The sequence below is a fragment of the Ascaphus truei genome, chromosome 16, assembly GCF_040206685.1.
Source record: "Ascaphus truei isolate aAscTru1 chromosome 16, aAscTru1.hap1, whole genome shotgun sequence".
NCBI classification, from domain to species: domain Eukaryota; kingdom Metazoa; phylum Chordata; class Amphibia; order Anura; family Ascaphidae; genus Ascaphus; species Ascaphus truei.
In genome coordinates this window covers 31,151,551-31,174,509 of record NC_134498.1, presented here as the reverse complement: position 1 = coordinate 31,174,509, position 22,959 = coordinate 31,151,551, and the positions used below count along the sequence as shown (strand labels likewise).

The following is a 22,959-nucleotide window of genomic DNA, read 5'->3' as shown; positions in this document are numbered from 1 at the left end:
ACACATCCCATGCTATTGTAGGAGTAGAGTGACCTAATGACAGTGACCTGTTTAATGGGTTTAAGGATCAGTCCCGACGTGTTCCCTTTTATTCTGCTTGAGACATGAAGACATACTTGACTGTCCCTTTTTGTTGTCGGAGTTACCGGTGCTGGGAAAGCACAGTGTGGCGCTTCTGTGTCTGAGCGCTGTGGAAAACAAATATTGAAATAACCAGGCCGTTTTTATACCGCACCAAACTGCTCCAGGATATGACGTCTTAGAGCAGAGGTGGGCAACGGCAGACATAAAAGGCCCGCCAACAGGTCAGGTTTTCAGGATATCCCTACTTCAGCACAGGTGACTCAGTCACTGCTTCAGAGCCACTGATTGAGCCACCTGTGCTGAAGCAGAGATATCATGAAAACCTGACCTGTTTGGCCTTTTAGGTCTGGCGTTGCCCACCCTTGTCTTAGAGGGTCAGGCCCAAAATGTTTAACGGTGTAATCGGTAGCTTGTAAAAATCAATCCCCTTTAAAGTGACTGTTTGAGTTGTCTATCTGGTGATTAAGTGCGTGCGTGCGTGCGTGTATATTTATATCCACTGGAACAACTGTCTGGCAGACGTTGCACTAGTATAAATGATGTTTTGCTCAGCGAACAGAATTTATTCAACGTTTCTTTGCAACAATGCTGAACCGCTATAAATGAACACACTCAACCCAGCAAACTAGAAAGAAAGTTAGAACAACCCACAGACATCTGCTAGTTAGTCATGACCTCGCTAGAATCGTAGAGAAAAACCTAGTGAAAGACTATATATTAGTTCTGAAGAAAGCATATTGAAAATAGAAAAAGAAAAGCTGATACTTTACAGGAATCCATCGGCCTCGGTGCATGCAGAAATATAGCAGCTTTCCAGGATTGGAGAAGCCGTTCCTGTCTTGTATAAGAAGTGACACCACTGGGCTGCCTGTTATAATGTGCACCTGGAAAGTGCCAGGCTTGATAAAGGTGCAGACCATGCATTTGAACATAGGTGGGCAACGGGTGGCCCAGCGGCCAAATGCAGCTCGCTCTCTCCCCAGTGTAGACGTAGCGGAGATGTTTCTGGTGTGGACGGTAGCTTCTTGCTGCTTCCTCCTGCTTAATAATAAATACTGTACTGCCCGCTCCTCTTCTGTGCTAACCACTAGTTCCCAGTGTAAGAAGAACAGCATTCACCAGCGCGCCAGTACTAACCCTTTTGAGGGCAGTGTGCCATGTCAAATTCGGTACTAGAAATCGCGTGACCGCTTAGTCGCTGGCGGAAGGGGAGTCCTCCTCCTGTTTGACTTTCTGATACATCGCGTTCTGCACTTCACAGAAGCACAGAACGCGACCTCCCCTAGAAATACGGCGTAATAGCTACGTCTCAAAGGCACCCAAGGGGTTAAGCAGTTGTGTGTGTGTGTGTTTTCACTCTGTGTCTAGGTATTAAAGCGTTTTACTGATATAGTAAACATGTCACATTGCTCCTACATGGCACTAACATTGCATGGAAAACAGCTCTGTGCTGCCTGCTGAAGTGGAGTTAGTGAGCATTAACAGCAGGAGTTTCCATTTGGACGCTCTACTACAGGCTTTGGGCCTGTTTTTCAATAAAAATAAAAATTAAACAACCAAAGGGAGAAAAAATAAACATAAAGGATGACCCCAAGTTTACTTTCACGAGGAGTAATTTTTGGACGTAACTACACCCCCCTCCTTTTTACTGCTGAAATGAATTGCCTAGGAGTGTTTTTTTTTTTTTTTTTTAACCTCTCCAGGAGCAGCGGGGTAAATAATTAAACTAGAAGCTTAATCCCTTCTACTGGCTTTAGTTCTGTGTTCTTGCTGCTGCCGGACTCTTAAGAGTGTTAATAAATTACACGCCTCGGCATGCCTGGGAATTAAAGGGGCAATAGCTCTTGGGACCAAAGTGTACTAATGGCCTTGACATGTATAAGGGGTCAGTCCCTCCTGGGACCAGTGACCAGTGAGTATTAATAGAAGTGACCTGTTTAATAGGTTGAGTTGACTTGCACTTTTTTTTTTTAAATGGACCAGCATAAGTATATTAGAATATAATTATTTTTAACAATCTGTGATGGGTACTTTGCAATGTTTATCTAATGTCTTTGGTGATCACACTGTGAGTACTCCAACCTTGGTTACATTTCTGTTTTTGTTCTGTTCTCTGTTTGGAAAGTAATTCTGAAGCTGTCATTAGTCATAAACCAAGGGTGCGCAAACGGGGGCGGAGGGGAGAAATTATTTTGGGGGATCGCGGTGCTTACAGAGGCCCCACGCTCTTCCCCACATTTAAATAAAATGCTGGGGTGGCGCGCAACGCGTTGCCAAATGACAACGTAATGTCACATGATGTTGTGATGTCAAACGCCGCCGGTGGAAAGGTAGGGGGTGGCAAACCAAGTTTGCTCTCCCTTGAGATAGACGTACGGACGGAGCTGATACGCTGGAATTCAGTGGTCCCGTAGAAATGCAAAACATTTATTTACCATCAGATACAAAATAGTTAAACTGTTACTTTAAACAGGATTAAATCTTTCTAAATTGCTGATTTGACTGAGGTGTTTAAAAATCCTCCCCCCCCTCCCGCAACGTTACCTCCTTTGGTGTGGGAAGGGGAGGGATGCATGTCATTTCATCACAGCAAGAGGATTGTGTAAGGTGAGAAAGGAGGAGGCGGCGAGACGGAGAGAGAGACCTTTGGTCTCCTTACACGTACGAAATCAACGCAGGAGAGAGGAGCAGAGGCATGACGGGATCATGTACTTAGGGTCTCAAAAGACAGTGAGAAGTTAGGAGACGCCTGCGGGAATGACAGGTGGGTGAAGAGTGTTTTAACAGTTCAGTCCCTTGTCATCTACTGAGGTTATAGGGGACAATAGGAGGAGTTATAAGGAGCATGTATGTAGCAATATGAGGAATTCTAGGGAGCGGGATAAGGATTGATAGAGAGGGTTTACAGGGAGCAATAGGAGGAATTTGTACAGATAAATGTATCTCAATCTCTCGCATACGCAAAGCACCATACATTTTATCAGCTCCCTGATGAGGACAGGGTGGAATAAGGGTAAAATTTAAAAACCGCTGACCAACACCCCCCCCCCATTCAAAGGGCCCCCAAGAAAGTGTATTTCCAGAGAGACAAAAGCATCTAAATCTTTGCTTCACGGCTAGATTAGTTTTAAGAAGCCAATTAGACCGTTACATTCTTTTTAATAGCTGGTTACGTGGAATTGACCCTTTAAGTTAGAGCAAAAAAAATGTACTTTAAAGCAGCAATCCCACCCACATGTCTTATTTTACGGGATGAAGACCAGGGTGTCCCCCAGAGCTGAACCGATCCATTTCAGCTTTAGTTCCAAATTACTTACCGGGTTTAAATCTTCACCCAGAGGGAAAAAAATGGCCACTGAAATCTCTGGGCCATAGGAAGCCACAACATCATCAGTGGCATGTTTCTATTGGCTGGCCCTTTAAATATAAGGAAATGCTGCTGTTAACTTGACCGGGAAGTATCTCGGGAACCAGGAGGTCACCAGAGCTGAAAATAGCGGGATTCAACCCTGGAGGATTCAACCCCCCCCCCTCTGATTCTAATCCTGTAAACAAGAGGTGCGTTAGGTAGAGAGGATTGCTGCTTTAATTAACTTCTCGGCTTCTTAGAAAGATTTGATTTACCCCCACCCCCCTTAAATTTAATTTGTCACTTATTTGCTCCCTGCTTAAAAATCACTACGTTTCTATTTTCTTCGGGTCCTTGTAATTCTCATCAGATCTGGTGGTAGTTGGTCTCTTTTTAAAGTAATTCTGCTGCCACCACAAGCCAAGCAAAACGAAAAATGTCCTTGAGTATCAATCTCCCTGTTTATTCAAGGTGTATGTGTGTGTGTTGTGTGTGTGTGTGTGTGATCCTGTCCCCTATTATACAATAGAGGTTATGTTTCCATCGCTCTAGTTTTTTTTCCCCTGCTCACTGCTTTTTTTTAAACCACATGTTTTAATCCTACAATATGTGCCAAAATTGCTTTGTGACATCACTGGACGTCCAAAAGCCTCCTCAGAGGAGCTCACAATAAGATTGTTTCTTTCATAAGCCTTGTTGTAGTCGTCATGAAAAACAGCTGTGTGCTACCTGGTGGAGTGAAGCAAGTGAGAATAAACGGAAGGAGGTGCCATGTACTCACTACAACAGGCTTTCGGTCTATTTAAATACAGATTAGAATAGATTAATTAAACGCTATGGAAAATAAAAATAAAGTTTTTTGAATCTGCTTTAAAGGGTGACACATTAAGGTCAGTTTTGGTGGCAGGATCTTTAACCACAATCCTGTTTCCCAAGTTTATAATAGGGAGGCGGAAGTTAACCCTTTGATTGTCTCTCCGTAGCCTTTCCTTCGCACAATGGGGTGAATGGGTCCAATAAGGGCATGGATTTCCTGGAGGTGCCCGTGCCGGGCATTGGGACTTACGAGGATTTCAACACCATCGACTGGGTGAGGGAGAAGTCAAGAGACCGCGACAGGCACAGAGAGGTGAGAAGAGACACATTTCCTTGGAGAGCGGTAAAGGGAGCAGCAGAGGTGGGGGATAATGTGTGTTTGGCTCCTTTTAAAATATGATGTGATCTTTGACGCATAATTCGTAAAAGGGTCGGTCCCATGTGGGAGCAAAGTGACCTAATGATGGTGACATGTATAATGGGTTAAAGGGTCAATCCTAGGTAGGAGCAAACTGACCTAACGATGGTGACATGCTTTGAAAGGGTTCGTCCCAGACATGACACTGTCATTAGGTCACCTGGCTCGTACATGGGACTGACCCATTAATCTATTAAACAGGTCACTGTCATTGGGTCACTTTGGTCCCAGGAAGGACTGACCCTCAAAGCAGCAGCCCCCACCAGGAAGGGACGCAGGGGGTCTCTAGAGCTTAATCGTGTTATTTTTAGTTCTGTGACCCCCTGATTCCCAAGATAGTTACTGGTAACGATGGCGTCGATACTGGATAATACGCGACTTCCTATTAGCACACAGAAGATTTTAACTGCCATTTAGTTTCCCTTGCAGGGGAGGGAAGCTCATTACCTTCACCGGCAAGTATCTAAGCTAGTAAGCTAAATATAGCGCGTTTCAGCTCCTGTGAACTCGGGGTTTCCATCCTGGGGGGGAGGGATCACTGCTCTAATGAAAAACTATCCTCATTGAAGCAGAGGCCGGCACCTCACTCATGTCACGCAGTGCTAAATGAGGCGTAGGGTGGTGGAGCTGACCTCATTTAGCACTGCACAGGGTTCTTACCTTCGTTATGAGGCTCTAGTATGTGTTGACTGATCTTTCCTTCTAAGATCTTGAGCAGGAGTAAAGAGTCCACGTGGGCCCTGCTCCAAAGCGTCAGTGATGCCTTCTCTGGATGGATGTTAATGCTTCTTATTGGCCTTTTTTCAGGTAAGGGAAACCTATTGTTGGTCTATGACAGTGACATGTTTATTGGGTTACGTAGGAGCCCAGTGACTTAATGATGCTTTAAGCACTGCTTAGTAAACATGACCCTTAACAGTTTTCAGTCTTCATGACTTAACCCAAACGTCATGAGGGCCGGAAATCTAGGGGCCGCTATGACGGATTGGGTTCGTCATGCTAGATTTCTTTGTAGGTGGAGGTTTATATTCGGAACGTAATCACGACGGAAGTGGGGTGTCCTCTATTTCCTTTCATGTTCCGGTCGTGTCTGCTTGCGACCACGTGATCGTTGCACCAAGCAATCATGTGGTTGAAATGCAGAAGATCGTTGGCCTCCAGGTGCCCCCAGTCTTCCAGCACTCAGAAGGTTGGTCACCTGAGTGATATCTTCCGATGTACTGTAGGTTCCTTAGCCGGCCTGATTGACATCTCGGCTCGCTGGATGACAGACCTGAAGGAAGGTATCTGTCTGCTGGGGTTCTGGTTTAACCACGAGCAGTGCTGCTGGAAGTCCGAGGACACGACCTTCGAAGACCGAGACAAGTGCCCAGAGTGGAGAACCTGGTCTCAGCTGCTACTTGACCAGTCTGAGGTAACATGAATAAGCAGGGAATCCCATTGAGACCCAATCATTAACCTTTAAAGTGCCGTAATGATGTATCTTGTACATCATGGACTCTGGCACGCTACAGGCCCTAATGACGTACCAGGTACCTCCATGAGCACTTGATCATTGAGCTGCCCTAATGACAGAGTGGACAACCCGATCCAAATGGAAGCATAGCCCCATCCACCGGTATAGGACCTTTGGTCGCAGCCACTTCACTGTGATTCACCCAGTCGCCGAGCACTTCGCTGCTAAGTCCCTAATCCCTACCTTTTAAAAACTCCTACCCTAACCAATAAAACCCCCTTACATTAACACCGTGCCAATAGACCTAAAAACCTTTTAAATTAACTCCCTACCCTAAGCACTAAAACTCTTAAATTAACCCCCTATTCTACCCACTAAAAACCCTTAAATTAACCCCCTTCCTAAACAGCAATACAACTTGCCTTAGAAACAGCCAGCGGCAGGGATTCCAGTGGCGGATCGGCTGCGGCGGAGGGTCTGTTTTGCTGCGGAGCGGCGGCCATTTTCACTGCAACCAAATGTTCCGCCCTCTACTTCCCTTTTCACATCTGGGGCTTGGTCGCCTCACTTGATCTCTCCTTGAGCGATCACGTGACCCAAAAGTGCCGGACTCTCGGCACTCTAAAATCAGGGCAGGAAGAAATGACGTCTCCACGTTGCCATTATGATGATGTAACTTGTGAACAGGAACGTTCAGCTCTTCCCAAAGGACAATATGGAAAATAGCTGAAGCGCTCAAATGCAGGTATATCTCAAAATGATAATAAGCCAGACCACTGTACCAGGGTACTAACAATTGATATAGTACCTATTGTGTCATATAATGGGTACTATCCTCCTGAAGACAGGTGGTGTGTGGTGCAACCCACTCACCATCAGTCTCATTGGCAGGTTCCCCTGAAAAATATACAAGTACTCACATCCTGGTAGGGCAGGCAGTCAGGCTGTGCAGCTACTCAATGCAATACAGGGAAAAGGGAGACCAAAACGCACCAGCACAAACGGAGCAGGAAGAACCCAGGACAAAAAATGATTAAAAGGGCACTTTAATGTGACAAAAGACCCATCCAACGCGTTTCGAACGTCACAGCGTTCTTTTTCTTTTTTCCTTGAAAAAGAACGCTGTGACGTTCGAAACGCGTTGGATGGGTCTTTTGTCACATTAAAGTGCCCTTTTAATCATTTTTTGTCCTGGGTTCTTCCTGCTCCGTTTGTGCTGGTGCGCTTTTTGGTCTCCCTTTTCCCTGCTTCCCAAAGGACAGGAAGAGACAGAAGTATCTCTGCAGCTGGATCATTTAGTTATACTAACACCGGGGACAAATCACTGCTAAAGAAACTCGATCTAAAAGGGAGACTTCATGTTACAATCCCGCTCCTGCCATCACTAAAGTCCCTGTCACAGGCAGAGCCAGAAATGACATCACAGGAGGTGACAGCCGGACAGCAGAGAGATGCAGAACACTGAACATGGCAGCACAAACAGAAACCATGACGACCATTACCTGAGATGATTTAACTGGATTATTTTATGGATATTTAGTGATAACTTTGTTTGCATAGCGCTTTTCTTCCAATGGGACTCAAAGCGCTTATTTAACTCATTGTTGAGCTATTAAACTTATTAGTATTGTTATTATTATTATTATAATACATGAAAACATTCACCCAAATGGTTTTCTTAAATGGGGTATATCAGTACTTTAATGATAGTCCTATGTCTGGTTACACATTACACTATATTCTAAGGACGTGTAATTCTGATCTAATGTGAGGATTTATAGTTGTTGGGCTACTGATGGCAGCAAAACTAGTTTAAAGATGCGGTTACGAGATAAGATGGTAAACTAACCCGGATAAAGGAAATAGAAAATAAGGAGAACGTCCTGCACCACAACATAACAACATGACGGAACAGAGTAAAAACAAAGAGCCCAGCCTAAACAAATATGGTAACTAAAAGGAAGGATGGGAGTCACAAACGAGCTATGATACAAGGTTTTGAGTTAAATGGTCGAGATATTTGATCAAGACCAGTTATAAATTCAGGGGGAAAAAAAGAAAAATGGGTATCGCAAATATGTATTGAAGTATGTAACATTACTCGATAAGCTATGTACATGTAAATACAATATGCTACAATGTAATACGGTTACATGTATTTGTAAACACCCTAATAAAAAGATACTTAAAAAAAAAAGATGCGGTTAAACTAATTAGGTTAAAGGTGGGTAGACAAGGGGACTTTGCCTGTGCAAACTCTTGGTTATCACACAGTGATATCAGACAAAAGGGTTCAGCCAGAAGAAACCAAACCCCTCCGAAGTCTCCCTGATATTTTGCGTTATAACTGAATACGTCGGGGTATCAGTGGGATCCCTACTAGGTCCGCCTCTCACGATTGTTTTTCTTCCTGGCAGGGGGCTTTTCCTTACATCCTTAATTACTTCATTTACGTGGGGTGGGCCCTCCTCTTCTCGCTGCTGGCTGTGTTGCTGGTCCGCGGTTTTGCCCCTTATGCCTGCGGTTCTGGGATCCCCGAGGTAAGTGGAGGATGGTTTTGCTCCGGCAGGCTGCTGGCGGCGAAGAGGTTAAAGCTGCAATCCCTGGTCGCTGACCCCCCAAAAATGAACAATTTAGTACTTAACAATTGGATTGTCTTCCTAAAATAAATTAACCACGCTAAAAGCAAAGATTGTGCTGCTTTTTAGTTTCTTTGGCAGCAAAGCACACATTTATTTTCTTTGGTGTCTCCAAATGGGGGGGGGGGGCGCGCATTTGTCAATCAAGTGGTTACTGAATCTCTTGCGCCCACCCTGTACCTGTTAGATCCAATAAGACGGGAGGAGGGATGGGGAGCGGCTTTGCCTGTGCAAACTCCCGTGTCTGCACATAGTGAAATCACACTAAAGGGAGCAGCCAGAGCCAGTCAAACCCCTCCCAAGCCTCAGCTCATGTTTACAAACTGACTTTAAATAATGATTTCAAATTCCCGTGTCAGAATTTTTTAAATATAGGGTCAATCACTTGTGTGTGACCCATTAAACATGTCACTGTGCTCCTAGGCCTCGTCCATGGTGAAAGTGAGCGCGCTGGCGCTCGAGCGCCGTGACGTCAGGCGCTCATGTTCCCCGATCGATTCCTGGCCTGCTTGTTGCGCGTGTAGGGGGGCGTGCCTGTGAGGTCATGTGAGCGGTTCGCCCTCATTGGCTGAGCTGTACACGTGACCAGGGCTAGCACGACAGACAAAAAAATGTTGTCTTTGCGCGCATCACCCCTCCCTGCGCTCACGTGCGTGCAGTATGGACTCTACAATGGAGGTTGATTGTTTTGATTGCATGCGAGCGAGCTCTCACCCTGGACGAGACCCTACATGGACCTAGAATCCATTAAACATGTCTCTATCATAAGGTCACTTTGCTCCTACATGAGTCTGACCCTATACATACACATTAGATTGTCACTGAGTCCTAACGAGCTAATTCCCCATTGTTTAGATTTCTTTATCCCACGCACTCTGTGATTACTGGCTCTTGTTACCTTGCAGATCAAGACCATCTTGAGTGGTTTCATAATCCGGGGCTACTTGGGCAAGTGGACTCTGATCATTAAAACAATTACGCTGGGGCTGGCCGTGTCTTCTGGCCTCAGCCTGGGCAAAGAGGGGCCCCTGGTGCACGTAGCTTGCTGCTGTGGTAACATCCTGTGTCACCTCTTACCCAAATACCGCAAAAATGAGGCCAAACGGAGAGAGGTAAGACTACTGGTGGGGGCAAGGATATTTGGGAATCTATTGCCGGTCCCATGCTCTCTCCCAGGTGTCAGAGGTCAAAGGATGTGCTGTCTTTTTGGGTGGGGGGCATCTTGTTGAGGATCAGAGGTCGCCAGTCCCATTGGGGACTTTTGTCGGGAATCACTTCAGTAATACCAGTGTATCAGTGAGTCATATGGCCAGAGCAGCAGCAGCTCAAAGTGATCTAGTGAGGAGGGGTCTGAAGAGGGGGACATTAACCTGTGGTTGGGAGAAGAATAATGTGTAGGGGGGTTTATCCCCTTGAGTACCATGACAGTGTGTTGTTGGCATTCAAAGGGAGCCATGGAATATGCTACTTCATGCTGGTTTGTAAGCATGAGGCTACAGCCGATCGAAAGAACAATTCAAAATGACTGATTCGATTGTTTTCATTGTAAGTCGCCTTTTATGGGTGCGGGATAGTAATTTTCCGGCTAATAAGAATGCTGGCTAGTGGTTTTTTTTCTTTTCCCCATGCGATTAAAAATGTGTGTCCGTATCTTAGGTGCTTTCGGCTGCAGCTGCTGCGGGAGTGTCTGTGGCTTTCGGTGCACCCATCGGAGGAGTCCTCTTCAGTTTGGAGGAGGTGAACACACATCTTTACTTTGTTGCCCAGCTCCCACAAAGGGAGAACATTTGGGTGCTGTGATTTTGTATCTGGATTGCAACCATGTGATCACTGGTGGTAGGGATCACGTGGATATGACTCTCCCCAAGGGGGCTCCACACTCGTTTTTAGATTGAGATCTTTCCCCAAGAAAACAAGGAATATTGACATGTACCCTTGTGTGTTGGCCCCTATGACATTCAGGGACTGTCATTAGAGCTTAAACAAGAAAGAAGAAGTCCAGAGCAACATCCAATGTGACAAAAATACACAGTAAAATACCTATATATCTCTTGAAAAAGGGGTAATTTAGTTAACCCTTTGATCAAAGCGTATAAGCCTGCGAGCCACTTTCAAGGCATGACCATAATATCGCAGGTCATAACACTAACTGGTTAAAATCCTTATTTACCTCTATAATTAGGGGAAGGATGGTCCTGTCATTGAACCTGTCGCAACCAGCTGCATGAAAAGAAAACCTGCTTACTTGGACAGTGGGGAGGGCGAGCTTTAAACCCTGGGTGGGAGGCGCCACTAACCTCCGAAACAGCTGAGACCAGCTGGACAAAGTTAACAAACACACCAGTTAGTGTTAGGAACTGCAATATTATGGTCATGCCTTGAAAGTGGCTCGCAGGCTTATACACTTTGGCCAAAGGGTTAACTAAATTACCCTTTTTTCAAGAGATAGATAAGTTTTTCACTGTGTATTTTTGTCACATTGGATGTTGCTCTGGACTTTTTTGTTTCTTGTTTTATACAATTAGCCACGCCCAGTAGCACTCCTTATGACATATATATCATTTAATTTCAGAATCATTGGTAAACCATACCCCCATTCTACTTATGCTCAAATTTATTATACAGTTAACAGTCATTTGCACCGTTGTTTCCCCCCTTTCTCCATATATATATATTTATAGTGTATGTGTGTGTGTGTGTGTGTAATTTTGGGGGGTTTCTGAGAGCTTGCTGGGTATCTGTGTGACTGTCATTAGGGCTGCCAACGGGTTAAAACAACAATTCTCCCCGGATCCCCACCCCCCAAATTAATGTTTTATATATATATATTTTTTTTTCATTCTATAAACCAGGGGGTCTATCTGAACTTACAAAACTCTGGGGATCCCCCGATTGCAAAGATATTGAAAACATTTTTGCATCTTTTTGCCAGTATGTGCAAGAAAACACAAAGATGGCTGGGTGGTCACCCAATGTGAAGCTGCAATGTGATCTCACAATGCTGTCGCAGTTTCTATTGCTTGCCAGAGTGAGGCTGGCGTATTTTTTCTCCCTAGACGACAATTGTTGCTCTGGGAGTACATTTGTTACCGATAATGTCTAGCCTTATCCAGAAATAGAAATACAGATGCATGTATTATTTATCCATCTATAAAAGTATCTCTGGCTTATAAGAATTAACTAGCAAATACATTTTTTTAGTCTTATCCGGACATAAGAATGTGGATGCATTTATAAGTTATCCTTCTATAGAAGTATCTCTGGCTTATAAGAATTAATATAATAACACATGCAAAATTATTACTTAAGGAAATAGATGTGTAGATTTGTATTCCAATAGGATATACATTTACACATGTATACCCTGGTTTATGAGTTATTGACATGATAGAGATGGCTTCAATCAAATAAACAGATATTTATTAGAACAGCAACAAAATATAACAATTACACGGTCGTACTAATTATACTTCCTTATAAGGTTTGTACTTATTACAGACCTAACAAAACAACACAATACAGTTCATCCTATCTAAACATACATAGATATACACAGTTTTAAAAGTGCACAAGAATTATGATCATAATTACCTTAAATGATGTCTGTTGGAATTCCAACAGGTCTTTCTGTGAGCTCTCCCTCCAAACTCTTCTCTAACTAACTGATACCCTGTCTGTGGTTTAAATGTGTTTCTAATCAACATGTAGGGTGATTCTGATTGGTTGAGGAAATATGCTCAAACTAAATTTTGTGTGTGTTTCTTTGAAGTTGATAGGAATTCCTAGTAATACCTGATCTATCATATGATGGCAATACATGTTGGACAGGTCAACAATACCGGAGTTTGATATCTGATTGGGAAATAGCATCTGTTTCCCCTGGGGTCTAAATGTTAATTCAGGAGACACATATGGTGTTTGAAGTTTCTTGTAGCGAAGCAAAATAATGTTTTTATTACCAGGGTGTGGAGTAAACAAACCTTTTGTTTGTCAATTTCCCTCACTTCCTGCTTCCCAATGGAATGTGTATCCAGGTTCAGCCAATATTGATATCCACTAGATCCATATCAAAGACAGTTTCTCAAGTGAATCCTACATAAGCAATTCTCTCGGGTAACAATACACACACACCCAAGCCACACTTTGTCCAATGCACATTTCCCGCCACTGGCCAAAGTTTGAGTTTTAGAAGCTTAAAACAGGTGCTGTGGTGCATAACCACTACTAAATTCTACACGTTACAGATTGCTGGAAATTGGTACCCCTTGCGTTATATCCCGATCATGTGCTAGGACTCTCCATATTTCTCTTTCCGACTCTTGTCCCAAATTTTATCTAAATTCCTAACGTCTTCTTTTCTCCCTAATCCTCATCTCTACTCTCTCTTCCCCTCACTTATGCCCCTCCCTTTCATCTTCTCTTTCCGCATAGCTCTCCCTTTCTCACACTCTTTTCTTTTGCCTTTATTTAGTTTCCCTCCTTTTTTTTTTTAAATTTTTTTTTTCTCTTTCCCTTCTCTCCTCTCACACACGCTTATCCCTCTTTCTTCCCCACCCCTTCTTTCTTTAGATCCGCTCTCCATGTAGGTGATTTGATAGAAAATTGAATAGAAAGTCAACCAAAGGCGTTGAGGAGGAGAGAGACAGATCTCTGAGACAGTACCATATAAATTGTAAGGTAGAGAGCTGTGAAGTCCAGATAACAGGTTGCAGTAATCAAGACGGGAAAAAATGAGGGCACAAATTAGAACGTAAGAGGAAAGGACAGATCCTAGTAGTGTTGTGCAGCAACAGGTCCAAAGCGCAAACTTTCTCGAGGTGCATATAGAAAAACAGAAGAAATAATATACATAGTGCAAGAAACCTAATTGTGTGTGTGTGTGTGTGTGTGTGTGTGTATATACAACTAGTGTTGTGCAGCAACAAATGGAAAGACTTGGCTCATCTATCCTTGTCCTCTCTCCTCAAGGTCAGTTATTACTTCCCACTAAAGACCCTGTGGAGATCATTCTTTGCTGCCCTGGTCGCTGCCTTCACCCTACGATCCATCAACCCTTTTGGAAACAGTCGCCTTGTCCTGTTCTACGTTGAGTTTCATGCCCCCTGGCACCTGTTGGAGCTCATCCCCTTCATCCTTCTGGGCATTTTCGGGGGACTCTGGGGTGCATTCTTCATCCGGGCCAACATTGCCTGGTGCCGTAGACGGAAGACCACCAAGCTGGGCCGCTACCCAGTGGTGGAAGTTCTGGTGGTGACAGCCATCACTGCAATCTTGGCCTTTCCCAACGAATACACACGGATCAGTTCCAGTGAGCTGATATCCAAGCTCTTCAACCACTGCGGCCTCATGGACACATCTAAAATGTGTGATTACGTCAACGACTTTAACAGCACCAAGGGAGACTACCTCCCCGATCGTCCGGCCAGCAGCGGGGTCTACACAGCCATGTGGCAGCTGTCTCTGGCGCTCATATTCAAAGCGGTGATCACAGTCTTCACATTTGGAATGAAGGTAAGGGTAAAAGTAATCTTTCTCCCTGGCCAATCAGAGTTGATGGTAACATTAGTATTCAGCTAACATATGGGGAGAGATTAGTTTTATATGGCTCACAACATATGGTTGATCATTTCCGTGGAAGATTATTCATTCAGAAGACTTCTAAAAAGATGCTATACCCCCCAAAAGAACCTATATTGAAAGTCAATGTGACTCCCTCTGTAGCAGATGATCAACTTTATCTTATGTTGTTTTTTGTTTTCTAAAGGCCCAAAGCCTGCACTAAAGTGTCCACATGGCAACCTCTGCTGATAATTCTCATTTGCTCCATTCTGGCAGGCAGCTCAGAGCTGTTTTCCATGCTGACGTCGGAGACTTAAAAGAGAAACTGTCTGATCCTGAGCTATTAAAATATAGCTTTATTAAAAAATAATTCCTCTATATACGCACTATCTGATACTAATTGCCAAAACCTATGAATACTGTGTTAACATGGCATGACACACAGCAATGCTTGTATAAACACTAACTAGATTTGCCATCTAATGCCCAATAAATAATTGTCTTGGAAAGGAGGTACCGTTTTAGTTCACATTTTCTATATTATATTAACCTAAGCATAGTGTACTATAATCAGTCAGTAGTACACAAATTGCAACCTCTCCATTTGCAGTGCTAATCATAGTGGCGTCAAACTAAGGCTGCGATTATACAGATGCAATGCTGCGCGCGCATCTGTGATGTCACAATTACAGCGTCGCAGAGCGTTATGTGCGTAAGCACGTTCTTCTGCGAACGCGACTGCAGGGGAGACATGGCTGATATCTGTTCTTTGATTGGACAGCTGCGTCACGTGATGTGGCCATCGCAACCAGAAAACAAATTTGGAAAACGCTTCAACTGTCTCCCGCATTGCAGTAGCAAGCGGCGCGACAGTCGCGGTAGGTATAAGCGCTTTGCGGGGATGCATACTAATTGTTTTGGTGCTGCGCGGCGTCCCTCTGGGGGCACGGCCACGACGTCTCAGAGCTGGTTTGCCCTCATTGGACGAACCGCTCACAGGACGCGCTTGCGAGCCGCAAAATCAAATTTGCTTGCTCTAAGCAGGGCGCAGGCGCTTGCTCACGCTGGCCACACATTGCCACATTGTGTTTCATCGCGGCCAGTGTGAGCGCGCCCGCCTGCTCGGCGCCACCCTGGCCGAGGCCTTACTGTACCTCACAGAGAGAATTACTTATCTACTTTCAGCTATTACCAGGGCACTATTTGCAGGGACGCTCACCACTTTTCTTCTCTATATATTCCTCTCTCTCTCTATTGAACATTGAGACCAGAAGACCGATTTTAGTTTAACCTGAGTAGACATACTTGTATCTGTTGCTACTATGTCTCAGACGAGGCCACTATTACCATTTCAATCCAGCCTGAGTTTTGTTTAAACTATTAGTCTGTTGCTATTATTGCAAAAGGACGGCCTAACTGCTCTCCGATCCCTGGTCTGCTTTAGATTAAGAGTTACTTTCTATATTCATTTTAATGTGTGTTCAATACTATTCTCTAACCCTTTGGGGTATTTAACCATTTCCTTGCATTTCAATGATGGAGTTACATTAAATATGAACTATTTCTGACACATGTACCTCGGAGATGATGATACACTAATATATATATATATATATATATATATATATATATATATATATATATATATATATATATATAATATATATATATATATATATATATATATATGTATATGTTGTGTATGTACATGTGTCATGCTGACGTACTTATACTACATTTATATTAAAAGTTACATTTTAATTTAACAAGCATTACTCTTAGCACACATTATTATTATTATTTTTTTTCATCTAGTATGTAACAATTTGTGGTTCTCTTTCCTTTGTATACTGGTATTGGTATATTACCCCTGTTAGCTCATTACTTCTTTATTTTTGGCTGAGCAAGAGCCCAAGTATTCCCTGCCTAGGGACACTTGATCAGCCTCTCATTAAGTCATCCTTTTCTAGGATCAAAGTATACCACTAACAGTGACATGTTTATGTGGTCAGTACCTCCTAGGACCAAAGTGTACTAATGGCAGTGGCGTTTAAGTTGTCACATCTGGGTGCCTTGTTGACCAAAATCTGACACCACAATATTTTTAAATCACTATTTAAAGTTCGTTTGTAAACACCTTGAACTGAGACTTGGGAGCGGTTTGATTTCTTGTTGCAGCTCCTTTTTGTGTGATCTCACTGTGTTCAACAAGAGTTTGCACAGGCAATGCTCCCCCCCCATTATCTTTATTTTCTCTATGATGAGTACTAGGTGGGATAGAAGTAAGGAATACAGTTGATGGACAAGCTGTCTCCCATTTAGAGGCCCAGAAAAAAATGCATTTTCTAATTAATTTCCAGACACACAAAAGCAGCCAGTTAGATTGTTCAATTGTTTGCAAAAGGTTATTATTATTTTTTGCCCCGCTATGTGGGATTGCATCTTTAAAGTGTATCTAGCTCCTTTTTAGTGGAACTGAACTTTTGAATCCAAATCACTTTATCTGATGGTGTTTTTATGCTCGTTTTTAAAGGTGCCTTCAGGCCTCTTTATTCCCAGCATGGCTGTGGGTGCCATAGTAGGACGGCTATTGGGAGTCGGCATGGAGCAGCTGGCTTACTACCATCACGACTGGGTCATCTTCAAAGGCTGGTGTAGCCCAGGGGCAGATTGCATCACACCGGGTCTCTATGCCATGGTGGGAGCGGCTGCCTGCCTGGGTAAGTGGTAGAGCCCATATCTTGGGCACCATCGTGGATCTGTGTATAGACGATGGCCCAACATGACTTGGCCTAATAGATTTTGGGTTCTAGCCCAGTCCTAGCCCATCACCACTGGGCAGACTGTGTCATTGTTTGCAGTGACTTACTTACATTATTTTCCCAGTCTAAATATGTTACTGCCCTCATCTGGGAGGGAGAAGCCAATAAACAGGGCAGGATGAGAAGTGGATTGTGGGGAGAAGATATGGCAGCCTCAGGATCTCCCTGATATAGCGATCAATCCTTAAAGTACAATAGTTTAAAAGTCAGTAGATGTTGCGATGTTTTGGGAATACAATTTGGTTTGTGCTTGTTATTGGGCTAAACACATATGAAAGAGCAGTCAAAGTTAATTATATGCTGCACTGCTAATGATCTTTTAAGTTAGAGGGCTTCCAAAATAGGACCAAAGTGGCCTAATGGTAGTGACATGTCTATTGGGCTAAAGGGTCCTTCTCATGTCAGACCAAAGTGATCTAATGATAGTGACATGTTTAATGAGTTAAAGGGCCACCCCAGGGCGTTTGGGCACATTCATATTAAATGGCGCCCTGGAGGCCTTATGAGGTTGCCCCAAAATCATTAGGTGAGATTCCTGCCTCGGCTGTCAGGAACAGGAGATTGCGATAGGAATGGAGGAGGACCTCTTCTTTTTTTACTTTCTAACATTGGGGCAGATCGCGGTCATGTGGTAACTACTCTAGTTATCATATGACCGAAGAAGGTCTGTGGCAATGGGTGCCACGAACCTTCCTGCACACAGAGTTAACAGTGAATTATCGTTAGTTCATAGTCAACTGCGCTTCAGTAGGGCCCATGTTGTATTATTGTTGGTTCTGGGAATAACCCTGGGTCTCCAGGCTAATGTAGAGCTCTCTTCCAGGTGGAGTCACACGCATGACAGTTTCCCTCGTAGTCATCATGTTCGAGTTGACCGGCGGGTTGGAATACATTGTGCCACTGATGGCTGCAGCCATGACCAGCAAGTGGGTGGCAGATGCACTGGGGCGGGAGAGCATCTATGATGCCCACATCCACCTGAATGGCTACCCCTTCTTGGAAGCCAAAGAAGAGTTCAGCCATAAGACGTTGGCCATGGATGTCATGCGCCCGAGGCGGAGTGATCCATCGCTGACCGTCATTACGCAGGACAGCATGAGTGTTGAGGACATTGAGGCTGTGATCAACGAGACTACCTACAGCGGCTTCCCTGTGGTGGTTTCTAGGGAGTCCCAAAGACTGGTGGGCTTCGTCCTGAGGCGGGACCTGATTATCTCTATTGGTAGGAGCTCTTTAGTTCAACAAGTGCAGCCCTCCCCCCAAAAATACCCACCTTGAAAGGTATCTGTGATTTAAGCAGATAACCCAACCTAAATATTTATTTTCCTAGTTGGTTTTCATTTAATTTACATTTTTGGGGAGTAAAATGCCAAAATCTTGCAGTAGTGTCCACACGGCAGCCTCTACTGCGTCTCCTTACTTGCTCCAGTTAGTCAGAAAGCATTGAACTGCCTACAGGTCAGGTCAGACCAGTCTGTGTACCGTGTACTGTGCCCCTAGGCATGCACTAAATTGTGCCAGTACATTATTAATACAATATACATTTTCAGTGCCAAAGATCTAAAAAAAAAAAAAAAAAAAAAAAAAGCCAATTCAAACCACTGCTGATAAGTCAAACACTATCAATGAAAATAATCTCCTAAAAGAGTATCAATGTTTGTTTATAGATTGAAATAACATTTCCAGACAGAGCCACCACACTAATTCAAACCCTACAGATGTCACCCTTCCCAGTGCTTCCTGTTCATCCTTATTTCTCCCTTTAACTCCTCCTATTACTCCATATAACTACTCCCTGTAACTTCCCCTATTTCTCCATGTAACTGCTCGCTATAACTCCTTCTATTCTTCTATATAATTTCTTTCTTTAGATCCCCCTACTGCTTTATATAACTTCTGCCTATGTCATCCTATTGCGCCATATGTGTAACTATTCCCCTGTTACATCTGAGCCTTTGCTCTCAGAGAGGATATGATCAGCACCTTTTCCATATTGATTGTCCTTATCAGAGAGTGCCCGGAAGAAGCAGGAAGGGGTCGTGAGCACGTCACGGATTTACTTCACCGAGCACACACCGCCGCAACCTCCAACCTCCCCGCCCAGCCTGAAGCTCCGCACCATCATGGACCTCAGCCCCTTCACCGTCACTGACCAGACACCCATGGAGATCGTGGTGGACATATTCCGCAAGCTCGGTCTGCGCCAGTGTCTGGTGACTCACAACGGGTGAGCAGGCAATGCCATTTAATAAGGGTGTTTTAAAGATTAGTCTGCCCTAGGTCCAAAGTCTACTAATGGCCGGGTGGGTGTTACAATTTTTACCCAAACCTGACATCTATAAGGCAAAGCAGCCCCTCTCGCCTTCCTCTTTATCGACTAATAGGGACAGGGTGAGCTAGAGCAGAGGTCTCCAACTCCAGTCCTCAAGGACCACTAACAGTGCAGGTTTTACGGATACCCCGGCTAGAGCACAGGTGGTTCAGTCAAAATGATTGGGCCGCCTGTGCTAATGAGAGGCTATCCTTAAATCCTGCACTGTTAGCGGTCTTTGAGGACTGTAGTTGGGGACCTCTGGGCTAGAGGTTGCGTAAACACCTCATAGACAAGCGACCCCCATTCAGAGGCCACACCGAAAAGATACATTTTCCTAATTTGTAAAAAGAAAAAAATGAAAAGGTGGGTGGAGAAGAGAATTGCAAACCGCAACGTCTGGAAAATCCTTGGGAAGGCCTTCATTCAGCAGTAGATCGACAAGGGATGAGATATATCTTTAGCTATATATAATATGCAATTTGGAAATGGCTGCACACGAAGTGTTAAGTATCCTACAGAGGGTGTCTGTGCTGGATAAAAAAAATACAATTAAAGACAAGTCCAGAATGGTCTAATTATCTGCACCAGACAAAATATACGCAAAAGTAAAGGGTGTTTATTGACCCATAACACACACGGCTCCAGTGTGTAATGGGTCAATAAACACCCTTTAGTTTTGCATATATTTTGTCTGGTGCTGATAATTAGACTTTTCTGGTCTTTTCTTTAATTATATCTATATCCTATCATAGTCCCTCCTAAAATTAATCTGACCTAATGCGCGTGACATGTTTAATGGGTTATATGCAGCAACTATCAACTTTAAAAAAAAACATAGACTGGTTGAATTAATTTTAAATATATTTTTTCAATATTTTAAACCGGTAACATTTCCATGGTAAAATAAAGATATATTTTTACAACCTTTATTTAATGTCTCTTGGTGATCAGACTGTTTGTCAGTCCTCAAAGCCCCAGGAAAATGTTTCTTTTTGTTTAGTTCTCTCTTTGCAAAGTAAGTCTGAAGCCGCCATTAGTCAGACAGACAAACAGAAGGAGCTGATACGCTGGAATTCAGTGTTCCCGGAGAAAAGCAAAACATTGGTGATAAATTAAATACAAATACGTAAAGCAGTTTCTCTATGTGATGATTTAGTTTTTCTATGGAGCTGAACCGTTAACACCATTCTTAATTTTCTCTCTCTCCAGGCGATTGCTCGGTATAATTACCAAGAAGGACGTATTAAAGCACATAGCCCAGATGGCAAACCAAGATCCTGACTCTATATTGTTTAACTGAACAGTCAGAACCGTAGTATTATTCGAATTTCACGTGAGTGCCACACTTCGTATCACTTAACAGCTCACGGACACCCGCAGGGTTTGAAGAGCAAGTCTCCTTTTTTGTACATCAAAGTTGTTGAGACGATGTTATATCTTCAGCGCGTCCCTTCCCAAAGCAGCATGGCACAGCAGTACATCGCTACGTTGCAGTTATTGAACAATACGCGAGGAGCACGTGGAGGGGAAGGGGTTATGCGTGGTGGGCAGAAAGGTTTCGGAAAGATGTGAATCTCAGAAGACGGAAAGCAAGTTTATGGAGCCGAATGCACCTTGAGCAGAGACGAGAATAAATTATATATTTAAATACCACCGTACTGTCTTAAAAGGTCAACTAATTTCCATTTATATTCCCATTCTAATGAAGAGACGGGTTATGTAGAATTTATGGTGTGCCAAGAGATGAGATATACAGTTTTGGCATCTGCACCGGTCATTATCTGCATATAAACACGTTTGGAACGTAAACCAAGGATCGCCTCTTTCTTAATAGTAACTGCAAAAGTGACCATTTTAAAAGAAATTAAGTCTTAAAAGGGGATGTCTTAAGACATATCCATCACTTTATTTTTAATTTTATTTACAAATGCACTAGGTGTTCTTTGGGGAATCGTTTCAGCGTAAGGAAATGTTTTATTGTTGATCATTATTGCCGTATGCTTTTTGATTTCGTAAATTTGAAATGCACAAATTCCTTGTATTTACACACACAAAGGCAGTAATGCGTTTACATCTGTATATTTTTATTCAATACTCGAAACGTACAATCGTATTTTCTGATCAAACATTTGTGTCCAGGATTAGGGATCGGTACAATACCCCTATGCGTAAAATAAAACTGAAAATCTGTTTTCCTTATCTTTTTGAAAGTTTTCACCTGCTCCCCCCCCCCTTTGCCAGACCTTTTCTTAGCTGGAGATTGTCGTTCTACAAATCCCTGCTGCCCGGGGATAGGACAATATGGCAGATTAGAATCAGTGCAAACTTTCACTCTAGTCTGATGTCGCCGCCCTCCCTTGGGAGGGAGAAGCCAATAATCAGCATGGACAAGACAAGCATAGGATTCTGCGAGAGGAAATGGCAGCTTCACAGATACAGCGGCCAACCCCATAACTACAATTGTTTAGAAGTCAGTAAAATCTGGGGATAAATGTAGGGCCGGTCTTGTAATTGACTGCTCTTTATATGATTTGTTTAGCTCCTAGTTGATTTGAGGGGGACTGCACTGTTAATGTCCTTTTTAATGGCAATATCCTTTAAAGTTTATATACTACAAAGGGTCACTCCATTCTATGACCAACGTGTATTAATAGCAGTGACATGTTTAAGGTATTAAATCTAGGTGAGTGGTACCCTTACTAGAAATATCTGATGCCTACAAGTATAATTCATAATGTAACGTTCTAGTCCTGACATGATTATCTGAGATTTGGGAGCGGTTTGATTTCTGGTTGCTCACTTTTTTTGTGTGATATCTCCAATTGCTGAACAGGAGTTGGCACAGAGAGAGCCCGCCTTTCTCTTCCCTCCTTGTATTGATTGGCTCAAACAGGGACAGGGAGGGCTAGAGGTTAAGTAAGGACTTACAAGTGCCTCCCATTACTTTCTCTGTTCCGTCTCCTTTATGTCCTTGTACCTCTGCTCTCTTTCTCTCGTGCTGTCTGCTTTCTGACCACTCCCATTTAGAGGCACCAATTAAAAGAAAATTCTTAATTTCCAAGCAGCCCCAAATAGCCAAAGTTGCATTGGTTGAAGGCAAACATTGATATTGCAAAAACAGCATTTTGAAAACCACTTCACATTAACAAGGATTGGACCTTTATGTTGTTAAAAGTTTTAGCACCATTTAGTATATGAGCCCTAACATCTACTCCTTTAGTGTTTTGACCACGTTACAGTACAATGATCCTGTAACATCCTTGGTAGGGCATATATAACGACAATGATATTGTTTCTGTAATGGCCCCATTTTTCTATGAAGAGATTCATGGAAGACTGGGGCCCTTAAAAGTTAAACCGCAAAAAAAAAAAAAGTACACGTGTCTATTGTATCGTTGTCATGGGTAATACACAAGTATAGGGGAAAATGTAGGAAGATTAGCTGGTCACAGTGTATGTAATGTACGCACTTCAGGGCTGGACACGTATATAGAGTAAGGCA

At 43.4% G+C, this 22,959-nt stretch overlaps 1 protein-coding gene across 5 annotated transcripts in view; it reads left to right on the top strand.

Annotated features, from left to right (window-relative positions):
- The window catches only part of CLCN5 (chloride voltage-gated channel 5), a 35,475-nt gene extending 13,828 nt beyond the window's left edge, over positions 1–21,647 (top strand). For 4 of the 5 annotated variants that reach the window (XM_075572929.1, XM_075572926.1, XM_075572928.1 and 1 more), the window contains exons 4-14: positions 4,417–4,562; positions 5,375–5,474; positions 5,894–6,081; positions 8,541–8,663; positions 9,668–9,874; positions 10,419–10,499; positions 13,731–14,273; positions 16,855–17,041; positions 17,967–18,365; positions 19,154–19,370; positions 20,667–21,647. In XM_075572929.1, coding sequence (XP_075429044.1) covers positions 4,417–4,562; positions 5,375–5,474; positions 5,894–6,081; positions 8,541–8,663; positions 9,668–9,874; positions 10,419–10,499; positions 13,731–14,273; positions 16,855–17,041; positions 17,967–18,365; positions 19,154–19,370; positions 20,667–20,757 — 2,282 coding nt within the window. In that variant the 3' untranslated portion in view covers positions 20,758–21,647. Of the gene's footprint in view, positions 1–2,696; positions 2,849–4,416; positions 4,563–5,374; positions 5,475–5,893; positions 6,082–8,540; positions 8,664–9,667; positions 9,875–10,418; positions 10,500–13,730; positions 14,274–16,854; positions 17,042–17,966; positions 18,366–19,153; positions 19,371–20,666 lie in introns of those variants that run through there. The other variant, XM_075572930.1, reaches the window with a different exon arrangement.
- The last annotated feature ends 1,312 nt before the right edge of the window (positions 21,648–22,959 follow it).